At 44.0% G+C, this 18,967-nt stretch overlaps 1 protein-coding gene and 1 long non-coding RNA gene across 21 annotated transcripts in view; one reads left to right on the forward strand and one right to left on the reverse strand.

Annotated features, from left to right (window-relative positions):
- Positions 1-1,761: 1,761 nt before the first annotated feature.
- On the reverse strand, positions 1,762-17,625 carry TLR5 (toll like receptor 5). Of its 20 annotated transcripts, XM_027808298.2 has the most exons (6): positions 17,288-17,609; positions 16,144-16,237; positions 15,309-15,423; positions 12,548-13,243; positions 9,970-10,041; positions 1,762-6,638 (listed from the first exon to the last, which is right to left on the reverse strand). In XM_027808298.2, exon 6 carries the CDS (start codon positions 6,632-6,634, stop codon positions 4,049-4,051), a length of 2,586 nt encoding a protein of 861 aa, XP_027664099.2. In that variant the 5' UTR covers positions 6,635-6,638; positions 9,970-10,041; positions 12,548-13,243; positions 15,309-15,423; positions 16,144-16,237; positions 17,288-17,609; the 3' UTR covers positions 1,762-4,048. The 20 variants fall into 20 exon arrangements, 18 of the variants coding, with proteins under 18 accessions (XP_027664099.2, XP_055581861.1, XP_055581859.1 ...); XM_055725886.1 differs by having other exon boundaries at positions 1,762-12,947; positions 13,129-13,182; XM_055725884.1 differs by having other exon boundaries at positions 1,762-12,975; positions 13,129-13,182.
- Positions 17,626-17,912: 287 nt separating this feature from the next.
- LOC114016410 (uncharacterized) overlaps positions 17,913-18,967 on the forward strand; it is a 42,144-nt gene continuing 41,089 nt past the window's right edge. Inside the window, exon 1 of the long non-coding RNA XR_003560844.2 lies at positions 17,913-18,804. This is a non-coding gene — a long non-coding RNA (uncharacterized LOC114016410). The remainder of the gene's footprint in view (positions 18,805-18,967) is intronic.

Genomic DNA, 18,967 nt, shown 5'->3' on the forward strand with positions numbered 1-18,967 from the left:
TGCTTCTCACGGAACCCAAGTCCCCTTTTGATGGCAAGATGCTTAGACTGCCATGTGCTCCCTTCCCAACTTTGCTGCTTTCCCAGGCATCCACATGTGCTGCTTCTGCTTCATTTGCAGCGTCTTCACCACTCACTCTTGCCACTCAGCTGTGTATTGCTCTTTGTCTGTAAGTATTTTGCCAGGTATGGGCCTTGCTTTGGGGTTTAGCTGGACTGCTGCTATTCACAGTTCCAGCAAGAAAAGGATGTGTTAGAGTCATTGTAAAATAATCAGCACCACATGAAATTGAGAAGGTGGGATCCAATAATCTGAAACCCAGAAGGTCTCTGGCAGTGAGCAGTAGGAGAGCTGTCATGCTGAAAGAGACCCAGAAGTCAGCAAATGAGCCGAGTTAATGATGTGACACAAGAAAATGAGAGGCGGAGTGATTCTGAGCAACGTATGTAGGAGTGTCCCACTCAAAAGATTGAACTCTCTGTAGTCAATGTAGTTATCTATGCTAGTGTTCTCCACACAGGTAGTACAGCTATTGAGATGGGAGTGATGATGGATACTAACTGTAAATTAACAAGGTGATAGATTTACCAGCATGTGGTATCTCTGAAGGAGGGATTAGCAAATACGATTGGACAACACTTTGCTGAGACTAGTATACATGTCAGATGGGAGGGGGGAGGAGAAGCCTGATTTCTCTGTTTGTGAAATCATAATAATGTAAAATGTGAAATAATATGTGGGCATATCATTTTTTGCTTCTGTTACCCTCTACAGGAATATGTTTGTAGAATCTGGGTTCTGGTCCTTGATTTCAGGTAGGAGCCCGTGCAGCCCTGGGCTCTGACAGGCTGGCTAGCTGTTTCTGTTGAACAACGCTGTCTGTTTGTTTGAGGAGTTAATGTTTGTAATGTATGTTGCAATGGTGGGGGTGGTCTTTTACTATTAAATATCTCAGCTGATACCTTGTGGCACTGAGTCACTGTCCTCTGAATATTCCCTGTGCTGCTACTGCAAATAAATCCACCAGCTTCCGTCTTAATGGCTTGCTTTAGAGCCAGTGCCACCCTATCCTGGACACTCTCCAACAAGTTAATGTCTTTCACTGAGGAAGGTGAGTAAAACTGATGAGAGTATCCTTAACTAAGGAGCCATAAAATTCTAATAGAGCAGTAATGTTCCCAGTGAGCCTGAAGGGAATCTAATCAATAGTTATGAGGTTGAGGCTCAATTTATGGCCTTCATTCATCAAGGATCGTCATTCTCCATTTTTGTACAGGATGCTTTTGTGGTTCCTGCTGAGCAGAGGAGTATAAAGTCTGCACAGCCCTTTCTCAACAATTCCCCAAGCTTTGTCATTTATGAACAGGTGACTTTACAGAGATGGTGATCAGTGTCCTATGATCTGTTTGAAGTCAGTGTTGCATTGTATAGGACAGACTGTACCAACTGCATTTGTTGGTGAGACTTGGAATGTTTTCACAAGGAGTAAAAAGGAGCGATTTCAGATCCCTCTAAAATTGACACTGCAGTTATTCATATGCCTGCAAACCGCTCCACAACCAGGAGTTCAGCAGCACGTTCTCCAAAACCACTTGTATTGTCTTTTGTAGATCCTTTGCAATAGAATTTGCAAGGGGCTGGGTTATTTGTGTTTCTAAACTGCCTCTGTGGTAGAAAGAAATTTCCCCAGCTGCTCCTGACACAGGTTTGATCTCTTTAAGTTTCCAAAATGGTATATAAGTATGGAGGCAGACAATGAAATTGCATCCAAAGGTTTTATTAAAACTTTTATGTAAAAAGTCAGACTTTCCAAAGGCTGAAGAAAATGCAAGTTTTATGTAGCCACCTCCCACCAGTGGCATAAGCCCAAAGCTTATGAAGGCAGACACGTTTAAAACAAAATAGAACGGTTTTGGTTAAAGCCATCCCAGTAATGTCTGTATCGACTTGTTGTTCCTGCATACATAGGTTAGCAGGAAAAAGTTTTAAGTATCTGAAGTGATAGGAGTGCCTTGTAAGTATACAATAAAGTCGTAACTGGAGAGGGCTCTCAATTAACACTTGACCAAAAATGGTTTGTGACATCCTTTAAAATATAATTTAAGTATGCTTTTAAAATTCCCATCTCTTACACCATGTGCAGATCCATAGGCTGACAGCCTAGACCTGCACGTGGTCTTCATTGTACGGATTCGTTCCTGCTTTGTCTATCTGTCTGGGGTTTATGTGCAATACTCCCTGATGTAACCTCTGACTTTAAAGGACGATTATAACTCTTTGCACTGGTTGGGGAGAAAAAAAGGAAAAAGTTTGGACATTTTCAGAGAACTGTAAGAAATGCAGAGAGTTGGAATGCAGGTGGTGGCTTTTCTGACAGCCCACGGGGGCTCTGGGAAGCCAGGGCTGCTGGTTCTTTCAGACCTCCATCCCTGCTGCACGTTTTCCCTAAGGCAGCAGCTGCAGGGGATGGGAGGCAGGAATTCGGGAAGCCCGAGCTAGTCCCTGGGCCAACAGCGACACCCAGGGCTTCATCAGCACAGTCAGTCCCTCTTCCCATCTGCTCCCCGTGCTGCCTGGGAAGTTTTCCAAGGCTTACCCCTTTTCTGTTCCTGAGTGACTACGCTGATTGAGAAGGAAGTAATATTTTACCGTGGTAATTTTATCAATAGAAATCCTGTATACTGGTGCACTGCGAGTAAATTAGATCAGCCACAGGCACGTACATCTATATTCAAACAACTGCATCCACATGAAGTGGATTGTACTTTCTCATCTCTGTCAAAATAGTTAAGCTGGTGTTATTTGTTTGCAGCTAAGGTCAAGACAGACAGCTTATAAAACCTCCCAGTCCTGCTCTGTCATTAAAGCAAGAAATTGACTGAGACCATACTGCGATTAATTTGGTAAGCTTTTGTTGAATAAATGTATAAACCAAGATGCCAACAGTACGTATGCTCGAGGAGTATGTCACCATCAAAATAATAGATGCAGGTTTTTATAACAATGAACACTCAATCAGACTTCTATTAAAATGATCCTGAACAACCCCCTGAAGACACATACCTGAACAAACAGTGGTAAAATTATTAGAGAGGTAAAAGCATTAATCACTCTAGAAAAATATTTCAGTAGAAGCAGAAAAATATCCCAGAACTGATCAGGGGACAGGATTTACAGAGAACAACCCGCTGTCTGTACTTTCCACTCCCGGAATGTGAAAGCTTATCTGGCAGTCACTGGGCTATGGCCACATCACCAGTGTCCAGCCCACGTGGCTGCTGAGGTAGTTTCTTGTTTGGTTTTCAAGTCCAAGTTTGCTTCAGGTCTGACGAGGATACCTGTTCCTCTCTGCAGGGCAGGAGGCAGCTCAACTGGAAAAGCACCAGGCTGAAACAGCAGTAAATGAAGTAGATCAATGACCGTAGTTTTACCACCAAGCAGAGAAGTTGTAGAGGGTAAGGGGATGAAGTTCAGAGTTTGTACTTTCCAGTGGAGAAGCTGAGGCTCATTGAGTAGAAAGCAAACAAATGAAATCTCTGTTACACCAAATGAAAGCATAAAGGTGCAAAGCACTGATTGTGCTTCGAACCAGGGCATGAAAAGTTACAGAGTGCAAAAAGCACAGGAGTAAATAACCCATGAACTGATGGGTCAGGCTAGGCCATACATGAACGTAGACTTGGTCACTCCCATACGGTACCGTGGGGTCTTTTTAAAAAAACAGCCATGGGCATCCTCTAACTGAAAGAGACCTGTAAGTAAGTAGTACTCTGAAAATCAGGACTGAAATGTCTGAAGCTGAGCATCCAAAATGTGAAGCGTCTGTGATTCATGTAATTCTGAAAATGTGTGTCATAGTCCATAAAATAATCACACTTTCATGTATTTGCTGGTCGCTTTCAGGCTGTTTCCATGTTTAGTAGGATTTATACTGAAATAGTTATCTTTCTGCCTGCTTTTTCAAGGAAAGATGAAGCAAACTTCTGTTTATTCCTGCCATGGCACAGCTGGAAATGGGATATTTGGAAAGCCAGCAACCCATACACCATCAATGTGAGAGGGTTGCTACAGTCTGCAGCTCTGTATCACCAGCTTTCCTTCGCACTTTTTTTTCCTTCAGAATTTGGCAAGAAAGGTTATTTAAAAACCAGTCTACATCTTGATAATCTTCAGGCCATCGCAAATACCGACCTCTTTGTAAGAAGTTTCGAATTGGTTTGTGTTTCATCAGTTGATACTGAGAAAGTGACCCAACCACTACCATAATGAGGACATCTTTCAGATCACAGAAGTACCTGCTCTGGGCAAAATTAAAGGCTTCCACACACCACCCATCTTTGAGAAACTGCCTGGTCACAATGCAAATTGTTTTCCTGCTGTTCCAAATGGCATCACGAATATTGTTGATGTGTTCTTCCCCGGGCAAGAAATCTCTTTCCTCAAAGCACAAGGTAAATCTGTTTTTATCAAAATACTGTGAATCCAGGTGCTTTAGCAAAGAGTTCTGGACCCATTCAAAGTCATTTTTGCTGTAGCACAAATACGCATCATATCTGTATCCACTTTTATCTACTACTTGTGGATAGCTGTCTATAATTTTTTTGGTAATAGTTTTATACCAGACAAAACAAATCCCCCGACAGCGAGTGTAAATGGTGACTGCCATCAGCAACGCTAGAAGAGTGATGGAGGTGAAGATAAACACTGAGAACCTGAGTGTCTGCTGGAGTTCATCTTCATTGCAACCATCGTATGTCAGAGATGACAGTGGTACTCCTGCAAATGCAGGTGGGTATGCACAGTACCTGTCAGATTGTGAGCCAGCCAGGGTTACGTTGGTTTCATTTAGCCACGCTAGTAGGCTCTTTAAAGTACAATCACAGACATAATTATTATGTGTTATATCCAGAATATTCAAAGTCATAAAGACTTCAGGCTCAGGGGAAAAAAGCTGGTTTCCAGATAAGTTTAGGTTTGTTAGGCTTGGTGGAAAAAGCCCAGAAGAAAGATGAGACAGTAGGTTGGAAGCTAGATTAAGTCTTTTTAGAGATTTTAGACCTCTGAAAATCTCCTGTGGAAGAGCACTAAGGTAGTTGTTATTCAGATGTAGAACCTGCAGTTTGGACAGTGCCCTGAACACGTCCAAACATAAATCTCTCTCCCACACAAGCTGTAACATATTTTCACCTAGATCCATATAGATTAACTGATTGTTTTCTATAACATTATCACTTTTCACACAGTAAGAGAAGCGATTCTGTTTTAAGAAGATATACTGCACATCTGGAACTTGGAAAAGAATATATAGGTCACCCAGGTTTGCCAACCAATTTCTTTCTAATTCAAGGTAAGTTGCTACTATTGCTGTGTCAGCTATAGACATTAGCTTATTGTCACCTAAAAAAGCAGCGGTCAGATGTGGAAAGGAAGGGAGTTTTTTAATGGCATTGTCTCGGAGATCAATCGTTTTCAGACTTAGTAAGTTACGGAATGATTTTTCACCAATCATCCCAATATGATTTTGCTGTAAATCAATATACATGACACTATGTAGACCTTCAAAAGTATAATCGTACAACTCACCTAAAAGATTACTTGACAGATTGAGAATTTTTAGGTCTCCCAAGCCAAAAAATGCTTGCCTTTGGATTTGATTTATTTTGTTTTTGAAAAGGTTTAGCAATTCCAGATTACCAAGGCTTTGAAAGATTAAAGAATTGAGAGAGAAAATGTAACCATTTGAAATATCAAGCAAGCGAAGATCACCTCTTGCTAGTCCTGCAAATGTATCATTATCTGGATTTTTAATGTTATTAAAGCCAAATCCTGAACCCATTGTATGAGACCTAAATATTAAAGAATCAATTTGAGTCCCTTGAATGGCTGTACAGAAATAGCGGACTTTCTCTGTGCTCCAGCCATTGTTACTAAGGTCTAGTGAGTTAAACGTAATATTTTTGAAAGGATTTGGGCATTTGGCCCAGACCATTTCATCTGTCATGTACAAATTATTAGAACTGAGGCTAAAAAATAAAAAGCGTTTCCCTCGGAAGCTGGTAAGATTGCTTTCACACAGGTTGGATATCTTGTTGAATTTCAGGTTCACAGTTTTCAAGACGGTTAGGTTATAAAATAAAGGATGAGGCTGAAGTTTTGTAATTTGGTTCCCTGATAGATCCAGCTCTTCTAATGAGGTTAAATCTTGAAAGTAACGTTCCTCCAGGATGGAATCTCCTAGGTAGTTCTGAAACAGACGGAGTACAGTCAGACTTGGCAAGCCCACAAAAGCATCAAGATCCAGTTGAAGAATCCTGTTGAATCCCAAGTCTAAGACACGAAGTCTTGGCAGGTTCTTGAAAGCTCCTTTTCCTATGGTAACAGGATAGACATACTGCGTTCCGATTTCCAACACCAACAAGTGCTCCAGCAGTGGAAACGAAGTTGCAGTCACTTGGCTGATATAGTTGTAAGTCAGCAAAAGCTTCACCGTGTCCTTTGGCACAAGTGGAATATCTGTGAGGTTGCAGAAGTAATATAGGGAGACTTGGGCTTCTGAGTAACAGCTTCTAAGTGCCCATGTGTCACTAGCTAGTGATACTCCAAAGACAAATACGAGCTGCTGATATAGCATCATGAACCTGTGTGAAAACAGTGAAAATATTAAGCATTAATTCTGCAGTTGGCTATCTATGCAGTAAGCTGTACAGCACATTTGTAACAGTTGTAGAATAAAAGGCTAATGTCACGCTAAGAATTACTAGTGATTTGGGATTTATCCTTTCTTTGAAGTCTAGCAGGCATCATTTGATAGGCTGGCTGGTGAGAAGATGGGTCCCTATGAGAACTGAGCACCTCTACCACCTGAAAAGTAACCCTGCTTTAGGTACATTAAGGGCAGCATGAAAACTCCACTAGGTAAGTGTGAAAATCTTGCCCTTGCTATTTCATTTGCATCATGGAACTGATAATGCTGGTGTATTAGTTTCATTCCTTAATCAGTTAGCCAAACAGGTTTAAACAGTTTGGATAACCTAAGTAAGGTCAGTCGAGAGCTGGCCAAGGCTGCTCTTCCCCTGAATGCTCTCCTTGTCAGGGTGATCATGCTACTTGGAATTCAGATTGCTGTCACACACAAGTGCCTAACTGCCGTGAATTTTTAAAAAGGTGACCTCTTCCAGGGCTCTTTGAGCCTCAGATTCACCCTGTGATGTGAAACTGTTCTTGAAAGGGTTGTAAAGTAGTTTTGAAAGTACAGGCAGGAACAAGGCTGACAGTGAAGGAAAAGAAAAAATGCAGTACCCCGAAACTGTGCCGCAAGATTTCATGTTTTATGAAAAACTACATTTCGTGAACTGTAAATTCCTAAGCTATACAAAAAGGTGCATAACGTAATTTATGCAGCTCACTGGCAAATCCATTTATTAATTTATTCCCACTCTGGATTTTCCTTGCATTATGCCATCTGTCTGCTTGTCTATCCCTTTATCTGAGACAAAAACCTTTTCAAAGCAAGATTTTTACTGAGTCTGGTAAAGAACAGAGCAAATTATTAACCCTAAAGTGATTGTTTGTGTACTGCAGTTTAAAAAACAACCTTCTAACTAAGATTTCAACCATCTGCCTCTGCTTTTTAAAACACATTTATTGAAATGAAATGACAACCCAACCTCCAGCACAATCTGCTTAAAAATTGGTAAGTGTAAAATCCTTGTGGAACCAAACCCCCGATGGCCATCTAACGTCTGCAAAGTACATCTACTTCAGAGAGGAAAGAAGCTGGACTTTGAGCCAGTAATTAAGAAGAGGTAAACCCTGCTAATTATTATGATGATGATTTGAACACACTGCTACTTTAAAGCACAAGTACAAAATTCTGTGCAGAATATTGCACTTGAACTAAAATAATCTGCTTCTTGCCATCATACAAAGTGGTATCTGGGAAATGAAGAGGTACGTCAGTAGAAACCACCATGATATTCCCACTGCAAATACCAAATGAAAGAGCTAGCCATTTTTTAGAGACTATCTGCTAAATAGGAAGTACAAGGATACTATAGTACCATCAAATCTTGTATCTCACTGTACCTAACATTTTTGGTGATGGTCTCAAAATCATTTGATTATACTAAAACCTTAACTTGTAACACCTGTGACTGCTAAGGGGAGTCCGCAAATTTCCACCCTACAGGCTTTCCCCAAGGGGGAAGACACATACCTTGCAACTTAAAATACTGATCTTGTCATTTTTAAGACAATTTCATGGTTTTGGGACAAGATCTTATTCTTGAAAGTAAAAGAGAGTATGAATATTCATACTATATATGTTCATAAAGAACACTTGGATAGAGTGCTGAATTCTGAAGTTCTGGCATTCAAATTTCATTCATATTTTGTCTCACTACAGAATTTAGGATGTGCTGCAAAGAACAGCAAATTGCAGGCAGTGAGTATCAAAATTCTGTTATAGAGATTTTTAACTGCATCGATGGGGAATAATTCCTAGTACTAGAAAATAATTGTGTTTTCCACCCTCTCTTTTCGACTTAGCATGCAGTGTTAAAAGGGGACATTATAAGCAGTAAACTATATAACGTTTGTCTTTGCAACTACAAAATATTGTAGATTATTAAAAAAGAAAACATACAGCAGGTCGTTCAAGATCTTGGTTTTTTACTTTTCTCTTTGCTTGAACCATGAAAACAAAACACCAACTTTCCCTTTTATTACTTGTTAACTATTACAGTAGTTCTTTTGTTGACACCATAATACAAGATGTTTAGCACTAATAATTTTGAATTAATGTAATTAACCTTTCAGACATTTACATGTGCATTCCTTGTCTTTGCCCAAATGCCATGGTTGGTTTTTAAAGTTTGGGCAAAATCACAGCATCACCAGCAGTGACAAATAGATAGTACTTTGGAAGTAGAAACGTAATAGACGTGTATCTACTTACCACAAGAAAAAGCCTAAAATGTTTACAGTGAAACAGTTAGAAAATGTTGTTGGTTTTAAATTTTAAAATGTAGTTTTATTTTTATCATTAGAAAATAAGGAAATGGTGAAATATTTCTAGCCACCTTTGCTTTTACACTCTACCTGCTTTTCCACATTCTTATAAGCTAAAGAAGCCTCTAACAATCTCTTAACAGTTGTTACACTCCACCTCGGCTCTGGTTTGGTGACAGGGAAGAATTCATTTGTAAACTCTTTGCTCCCTCAATTTTTTCTGCATGTTACTACCTTTTCCCCTAATCTTGGCCCGCTGCGACGAGGAGGATGATGCTGGCAGTAAGTAATGCCTCTTAGTGCTCTCATAAGGACAGCAAAGATTTTTACGTTAACAGAATCCCTCCATGCAGCATTTTATATAACCCTTCACCACTGTCCATTAGCACCTAAAACCTTTTGGGAAGAATATTCTTCCCACAAAATGATGACCATCCCATTCAGTTACGTGCCTGTGCATGGACATGGAGATTAAGGGTTGTGTAAATGCTTCATTTGTTATTGAAAACTGAAGCAATAAAGTTTAGAGAACCAGAGCTCAGCATGTGAGGTTTTGTTTCCTTCCACCGCACTGGTGTCAGAAGGGGTGAGCAGCAAAGGGAAGTGGAAGAGTAGAAGGGGGAGGAAAAACGCAGCAAATGCTTTTGGGGTGGAAAGTCCTAAGCAGGGTATGTTTCTGAGCAATGGAAAGAAATGTACAATGCAGGGTAGATATTCTACCTGGATCTAAAGGCAGCAAGCAAGTGCATACACAACACAAATACTCTAGCTGCGGTCTCAGCCTCCTCGGGAAGAGGGCATCTGGATCAGGGAAGGCTGATGCAGATGCTTTGAGTCGTTTGGAACTGACCTACACTATTGTCCTCATTTTTAAAAAAACTCGGGTTTTGTTAACTTGGTTTTAAATCGCCTAGAAACCTTCATTAGCACAGCAAAAAACCCAAAGGGACCTGACAGTACCTGAGAGTGGATGTTGTAGTAGTGCCTGTCCATCTCAGCGCAGTTGTGTACACCTCAGGACGTCCGCAGAAACTGTCAGAAAGCAGGGCCCGAAGTACGGCTGAGCAGGAGAGCTAGGGCTGTCTCCTTTCTGACGTACACAAGCCCCGAAAGAATTTAAGAGTAACAGCTCTCCCATGGAGAGTTAGAAATCCCTTGCCATTCTCCTTTCCCCAACAAAAATGTACCGGAGTCCACAGAGGTGAAGAACAAGTCAGATAACCTATTTCTCTCCTTACTAATGGCCAACGGTATTTGCTTGCTTTTTTAAAAGAGTGATCTGAAAGGAAAATGTCAGTCTCCAAAGTGGTTTTGTGCAGCATTCCGTACATGCTTACTCTCTTCGGCAGCCTCCCATGCTTCCCCCACATAACCTTAGGTCAAACATGAACCAGCACATGCCAGTGGAAGTGAACAGACGTGTTCCATATGTGCTTACAATAATGAGAAGCGGGCCTAAATGGTTCCCCACTGTCAGCCATAGGTTTTGGGGAACTGGGCTGCAGAGACGCTGGTTATCTGGGTGGACTCTAGAGAAGATGTCTGATATAATCATCAATAAGACTTAAAAACTTCAAAAATATTTTCAATGATCTATTGCAGTGACTGTGATACCCTCTTAAGAAGTTTTTTCCTAGATGATGACAGGCCACCAGAGGAGTTGTGTGCCCATCAGGAACACAGATCCCTTGAAATAATTCCACAAGGATGAAGTTCTCTGACCAAGAATACCGGTCGTTTACGTGTTTGGGGTGTGGCTGGTGGATAAAAAGGTAAAGCTGGTAAATTTTTCATCTTCTGCACCAAAGAAAAAAATTTTGTTTTGTCGATGCTGATTTTCACAAAAAATCCAGGCCATTTTCTGTAGGTCACTGAATCACAGATGAGTAGGGTATATATATAATAAAGGTAGCAGCATCTTTTGATAAGTGTGTGAGAATCTAATTTCGAATTGCCGCAAGCCTGCTTTAGGACTAAGGGATAAACATTAATGCTACTGCCAAGCTAGTAGGTTTTTTCCCCCTTAGCTCCATAGCTAAGGGTCTTGCTGTTTGGGCAGTGAGACAGGAGAGCTCACCTGGAGCTGCGTGAGTGCTGCTGTTACTCTGCTGTCTTTCAGTGAGATGCCACTAGTTGTCACAAGTAGCACAAAAGCTCCCCAGAGAAAGGGAAGGAAGATGGGATTAACCAACTTCAGGGTGTATTTTTTGTCTGTAAGTTCAACACATAGAAGATAGTCCTCGTTTCTCCCCTCTGTACCCAAAAACATAAGGCACTGAAGAGACAAAGACCATCTTACTTGTCCCTTATTGTTTTTTTCTGTTTTGAGATGGATTTGTGTATAAAATTGCACTGATTTAACTTAAAAAAGGATATGCACACTGCTTTCCTCATCAGTGTATGACTTTTCTTCTGAACGTTTTGAAAATATATTTAAGTCAGCTTCTATATGTTTATATCCAGAGTCCAGCTAACTGAACAGAGGCTGTTTTACATTCATCTAACCTAAGCTACACTGGGTTTGCAGCAGAGTTTATAAATAAGTAACTAGACAGACTGGTGCCACACTTCTGCTTTCTGGCAAATTCTAAGATTTGAAATAACTCTCTGGTTTCAGATCTAATCAGCAATAGATGTTTCTGTATAGAAAATTAAACATTTTGCTTTCTGATTGTTTCAAAATTTCAAACGTTTTGCTTCTGATTGTTAGATACTAATATAAACACATTCCTGCCGACTTCAGTCCCTCTCTTACATTCACCAGAGTATCTTTCCTGACAGATAGGGATGGACATATTTATAGTTGTGATAAAATGAAGTGGGGGTCCTGCCCATATACAGCTTCTGAATTCTGCTTGAAGTAGTTATGCTCTTAATATGAAATGGTTCTGGCGTACTGTGCCTCTGCATAGCATCCAACATTACTGGCCAAAGTTGCGGGATATCTTTCCCAGACCAGAAACAATGGTCAGTTGTGAAATCCTTATGGGACAAGGGATTAACAGAAGAGTTAGTTAACCCCGGATCTTTCTGCCAGAAGCTGGCAAAGCGCAGCACTCACGAACAGTACCGACTGCAGGTACAAAGCGTGTGGGCATGAAAGAGACACTGGGAAAGGGAAACAATGAACAGGAGGAGTTTGGAACCTGTGATGGGTTGACTCTGGCTGGATGCCAGGTGGCCACCAAAGCCACTCTGTCACTCCCCTTCTCAGCTGGACAGGGGAGAAAAAATGTAGAAAAGACTCATGGTCAAGATACGGACAGGGAGAGGTTACTCGCCGATTACTGTCATGGGCAAAGCAGACTTGAGTTGGGGAAATTAGTTTCATTTATTACCAGAGTAGAGTAATAAGAAAGAAAACCAAATCTTGATTCAGCCTACAAGTTTTGGAACAAGAATTCTGACAAAGTCAAAGAAATCTTTTCTTTCTTCTCTCCCGCTTCCTCTTTCAAACCCAGTCTTCTTTTGAGAACAAATGCTTGGAAATTGTTCATGTCCTTATAGTATTAAGTTTAAATACCTGATCTTTGTATACCTGTAACTGATCAGATGCTTGGAACGGCTCCAGGAAAGGGGTTACGGCAGACAAAGCAGTCTGTTGCCACTCAGCCATGCTGACAGGACAGAGCTGAGCCGTAAGATACAACGAAACACACGTACAGCTTGTTGGCAATGGTCTCTCACAGTTCAGCAGTGTGGGATGGCTGAACCAACCCAGAAGTGCTGCAGGAGCATACGCAACACTACTGACCTGAGACGTGGTATGTCAACGAATGATCTCAGCTCCCACTTCCATCTTCTTTTCTTCAGTCCCTTTCTCTTTTCACTATACTTAGGCTTAGGCACGGACCGAATACACCAGCATATAAAGGGGGTTTAACTCCTACGTTAGCATGACCTACTGCATCTGTCCTCTTCCCACGTTGCTGTTTAGTCTGGTTGTAAAGGTAAGACTCAAGTTATCTGCATAGAGAATTCTGGATGTTAGCTACCCAGTCAGAAATGTAATCCCCAATCAAAGTCTCAGAATGAAGACTACAAAGCATGCACAAACCTAACGCAGCCCGTGCGCAACTGTGTGCTCTACCCCAGGTCCATGGCTAGTGCAGCTCTTACCTTCTTGGATTGCATTGACCCTTCCATGGAAACACCCAAACAGAATGAAGCAGACTTGAAAAAAAACACAAAAAGTTGTGTGTTTTCTTAAGAAGAGAATAACAAGTAAACCCCACTGCAAACAATGGAAAATAGTCTTTGTTGTTAATGTGTAACAAGGCTGAGACATCCTGCCTAAAATTACTGAAATTCACCTGAATAGACAAATGGGTCCCAGACTCATTCTTTAATTCTTGGGTCCTGTCCTGCTATCCAGATAAAAGAGTCTCCCTGTTCAGGTTTCCCTATATATTCATGTCACAATTATACAGGGAATTGAGTCATTCCTACTTCTTGGAGAAAGTGCAGAACAAGTAACATATCCTTGCCTGACACCCTAAAATCATCAGTCTTTTCTTCACTCATGGCAACTTTCCAATTATGGGCATCTTTCCCAGAGGCTGGTGACATAACTGACTGTGGAGGGCTATTTGTATCTGGCGCTTGGTAAAATTTCTCAGAAAAGAACCCAGAGACCTTCAAAAAGCACCCTTTTTAATCTAACAGAAAGCCTACTGACATGGGGTTTGTAATATTTATCTAGGCCATAAAAATGATCTTGAAAGATATATCACAAACAGTAAGTCTTTGTTCTTAGACTGGCCAGATAAAGGCCAACCTCTGTTGTGAAAATTTGTATTGCTGCTGTTATCTGATTAGATCAAATCTACTTACTGAAACAAAAATAAAGCTCTAAGCTTTCACCCAGGCTCTAAGCCATCATAATATATGCATTTGTGCTCATAAAATGCTATGCAGTGTAAACACTTTTCTTCATGAGGCCCCTCTAGCCAATTACAATCTAAAAAAGAAACAATTTTATGACTTAAAAGATTAATGAATGTGGCCCTTCCCATCCCCTCAGCCTCTACCTTAAGTTGCTAGGATGCTTAACTCAAATTTTCCAACTTAAAATCAGGAAGCCAGGAAGCATGTTATAAGGCAAGTGAGTACTGTGACAGTTCCTGTCATTGATGGGGTACACCTAAGGCAATAAGGCATTTAATGACCTCACAGAGCAGAAAGACCATAATAAACGAGCTGCTGGTTTGGGTAATCAGAAGCTACTTATGGGATGCAATTATCTAGTTCCTGTTCATCATCTAGATTTGTTTGTATTTATCAGTTTTGATATCCCCTCAGATTATATGATGAGATGCGGACACAAAAAGGCAGTGTTGTTCCTCTATTATTATATAATAACTGGAGAGTAGGCAGAGAGAGAAAAAAATAAGACGTGTAAATTGGGAATGTGAAATAAGGAATAGCAAAGCAGCCACTATCAAAAATAAATTGTACTGTGACCAAAATGAGTTAAATACAATTAAGCATGCATAAAAATATTTAGTCTTTTCTATCATTATTCTTCTATGTAATCAATTTCTGGAGGCCTAAGAATGATACATACCTAATGAAAATAGGTGAAGGATAAGACTCATTCTGTAAAGTTCATCACTTTAAAAGAAAGAAGTCTCTAGAAGGGTGGGAAAATATAGACTAAAAGATGCTCTGGGCTATTTCTCTGGGGGACAGGCGTAAACTGGACAGGCAGAGGGAGGGTGCTGTAGCCCCAGGCTCCAGGGAAGTGCCCCAGCCCCTCTGTCTGATGGGACCATGAAGGCAGGGAGCGCCTCAGCTAGGCTTGAGAAGGGGACCAACAGGGTTTCTTATGCTCCTCCAGGTCCTAAGGAAATGAACTTCTCGAGGCTTCAGTGACGACAGTGAAGATTCCTGGGGTTTTTTTCCAACTTAGCGCTACAGTTGTTTCCCAGCAGATGCGCTCGTCCAAGCTGCAGAAACCACCCGTGGTCACTCACTGTCACCACTCAGGTATTCCTGCCTCACACCCTGAATCCATGTTGACGTTCTTTTTCTTTGAAAACTGTCATGTGATAACTGCCTGGTCTAGACTAGAAACCACGCCAGGGAAGCGGCGTTTCCTTCCTGTTAGTTTCCCTTCCCTCTTAGCTATCATTTTGGACCCTGTTTTTCACAAAGTGGATTTAGCCCATGGACAAAATGTCCTTTTTTTTGTGCTCACAGGATAATTAGAAGCAGCCAGGATTAAAACTTTCACCTGGAAAAGATCAAAGTGATAATAGGAAAGGACTCTCAAGATGACAGCAGAGTTTTTAACTTACAGGAGGCCAGCTTTCCCAGACGGGACAGAAATTCTCAAGGAAGTAGCAGTAACTGGAGAAGCAGCATTGAGATTGTAACTCCTGGAGTCACAAGCAGACCTCTGCGCAGCCTTACCTGAAAAGCTAACATGTTTATAACGCTCGTCAGCACTGCCGTGCCTGTGAAACAGTGGTCAGGTGTAAAACAGTGGTAGTGGTTCAGGACCTCAGGTCAGCAAAGATGACTAAATGGCTGGAGAGGAAATGGCATGGTTGCCACACCTGCATTCCTGGGACACAATCTGGCATGTTCTTTATTAAGAAAATATTAGAAGAGTATGACAGGTGCCTAAATATGTGGAACCAAACAGAAAAATTGATAACAGAGGGATGTTTGCTTTTGCAAATATGTTTTTTGCACCTGTGTTTTAAAAAAGCAAGCAAAAGATAACAAGCTGCAAACGTCCAGTGACAAAAGGACCATAAATATAGTATGAAAGAGAGACAGGCAGGCAACCTGCCCACCGTCTAAGTGACGTTAGAAACCTGCTCCACTCTTTCCTGGAACGGAGACATTGAAAAGGTACCTTCTGAATTTCTTTGAAACAGGCTTTATGTCAGAGTAAATTTGAGTTAGCTCTTAACTCGTTGGGGGAGGAAAAACACCTGAAAATCACACTTAACAAGTGTAGCTGACATGACTTAGTAGTGTAGAACCTGTTGTGCAAGGAGACCTAACAAGTGGAGAATGCAGAGAAGCAGCTAGTAGCCTTTCTGAAACAGGTGCTGTGTGAGGCTGTCGGTGAGTCAGCCGTTTCTTTTGGCTCACAGTGTGGTAGCGAGTCCTGGGGCTCACCTGCACATATATCCCAGGTCAAGTGCTTATCTACCGGTTTTCCTTATACAAGGCGGTCCCAACGCAACCAAGAACAGCTGCCACACAGGGTAACCTGCATGAATGACAAGCAGAGTAGAAGCAGGAGACCGAATTACACACTCCCGCATGTAGATAGGTATGCATCTGGTTTCCGAGGCCATAAAAGACCTGCAGTCTGACACGTAGGACTGCCAAATAGAAATCCCCATGCAGGTTATATTTTAACTTCTGTCCCTACCCAGCTCCTTCTGGAGAGAAAGCTAGAAATGTTTTCATTTAGCAGTTAGTGTCAGCTTCACTCGGTTCTGTTTTCTGCACAGTGCAATGCCAAAGCCTTTTATTTCACAAATATCAACTGTGGAAACACTGGTTATTTTTGGAGTGGAGGCACTCTCCTCCCCTTACAGGTCATCCAACAGAGTGAATAATGTTCAAGATTCACTAAATCAAAGACATGTTTTAGCCTAATGAAGGGTTGGGGGATGCTTTGTATGGGGGCCAAAGAGGGGAGGGAGGAGACCTGCTCTGGGCAGTTTCCGTGTTCTCACTACGCGTATGTTCAAGCCAGAAACCATCCTTTGAGAACAGCTTGGAGGCCCTTCCTGCCCTCCCCTTAGCTCCTGCTTCTTACCAGCTCGGTCAGCTCCTAGAGGGTCTTGCACAGTGGCACAGCCGGAGGGGAAGCCGGAGTGCCGGAGGAGCCGTTCCCAGTTAGGAGGAAGAGGCAGGTCCCACGTGCCCCCAGGCAGAGGATGGCATTGCAGGCACTCTCCCACGGCCTGGGGGCACGCTCCCCGCTACAGCCACCGAGCTGAAGGCGCACAGGAACAAAAAGCAAAACAATTTTTGCTTTTTAGCCTGAGCAGCAGCCGCTGCTGCCTTCCGGGCTGGCTCCGAGCAAGCAGCACCGTCAGTCAGCCCGCGGTGCGGCCCCGCAGCCCGGCGCTGGCCGAGCACCCTGCCGGGCCAGCCGGGCCGGGCACCTGCCGCAGCACGGGGTCACCCGGCACCCCGGGGGGAACCACCCCTCCGCCTGCCCGCCGGGTCCCCAGCTCGGGCGCCGGCCCGGCCAGGCCCCACCAGTCCTACCTCGGGCGCCTCTGTGCCCTTCAGGAGCTCCTACCTCACGTGCCTTCGGTTCCCGTCAAACGGCTGTAACGGGCCTTGTCTGCCTTGAGGAAAAGGACAATAAATCGGCTAAATAACATACTGGTCTGGAAATGGGAAGCGCAGCGCTGGTGCCGAAGAAGGGCGGGTAACGCATTTCGTAGCGGCTCACGGCGGAGAGGCCGCGGGCGGAGGGGAAGGAGCAGCCGCGGCCCGCACCGCCTCCGCCGGGCCGGCCTGCGGGGTGGGCCCGCCCCGGGGCAGCGGCCGGTCGCGGCGGCGGGCGGCGGGCCGGGCTCCCGGGGCGTTCCGCGGGGCAGCTCCTTCCCTCGCACGGCCCGGGCGGCTGAAGCCAGGGCGGCCGTGTGGCCGACAGCGCGGCGGGCACGGCCGGGGAGCGCGCCGGGCTGGGCTGGGGGTGCCCCGCTGCCCGGGACCCGGCCCGCCCCGCTGCCCGAGCCCGCCCGGCCGCCGCGGGAACGCGGACGGGCCCCCCAGGGAGCCGGGGGTGCGGAGCGGTGGCTGGGTGCGTGTGGAACGGGGAAATAACCCGCCGTGGAAGCAGAAGGGTAGAGACAGCGGTGAGACCCCGGCAGGTCCCCTCCCGCGCGGGTCCCGGGAGCAGCCGCCGGACCGGGGCCAGGCGAGGGGGGGCGGCGGGGCAGCCCGGTGTGGGGGCAGCTCCCACCGGCGGGGCAGCCCGGTGTGGGCCGGGCCGGGCACACCGACTGGCTCAGCCTCGGCAGTGCCGCCGTTCGGCCTCGCTGGCGGCTGGGTGCCCCAGCCATCGCTCCGGGGGGGCTGCGCCGGCCCATCCCCGCCCCTTGCACCGTGCGGGTGCCCCCCGGGCCGAGCCACCGCGGGCGCTGACCCTCTGCCCCCGGCCTTGTCCCGCTTCCCCTGGTCACCGTACTCCAAGTGCAATACTCGGGCTTCCTAAGGGAGCCAAACTGAACCAGCTCCATCTGTAGCTCAAGCGATTTCATTGCCTATTACTGTAATTCTTAAAAGAGGAAACCAGGAATGAAAAGGGGTGTGGGTGTAAAAGAGAGGATAGAGTAATTTTTATTAAAAAAAAAAAAATAGTGATTTAAATTTTCATTTTGCATTTAAATGCAATTTTTGGAAATTGATGCTGTTTGAAAAAGTGGCCGCTGGTGAGCTAACTCGGGAGCGCAGTGCTGCCTGGCCACATCCTCAGCAGTCAGCTGGGGACCCGGTGGTGTTGCATGGGGGATATGGGTTCTGCAATGTACATCAGGTTACCCAAAGCATGACCTGATCTGGACAGCTGGAAATGCAGAACTCAGGGTCAGGTCTTAAGATTCACCTATTAAATAGAATGAGGCCCCACTCTTGCGGTTGCAACAACTCAGCCTCTTGGAATTAAATGCCTAAGGGATGTAGACCCTTCTCCTTTCCCTCCACTCAACGGTCAGATTGCTCCTTCCAGTGCCTTTCTTTTCCTGACAGGACCTGAGCTCTGCTGCTGATGCCCCCTGACGTCCTCCACCAGACTGCGAGGCTGTCCAGGTAGGAAATTCTCACACTTTCTTAAGCTGTTCTACTTTGTATGGAATCAGCTGGGCTGGAGAGGACACCGAAGTGGCTGTCTTCATGCTAATCCAGGTTATCTACCTTTCATTACTGATACTTAGGTCATGCCTGTATTAAGTACCTATAAGTGATTGCATGT

Source organism: Falco cherrug, chromosome 13 (genome assembly GCF_023634085.1).
Source record: "Falco cherrug isolate bFalChe1 chromosome 13, bFalChe1.pri, whole genome shotgun sequence".
Lineage (NCBI taxonomy): Eukaryota > Metazoa > Chordata > Aves > Falconiformes > Falconidae > Falco > Falco cherrug.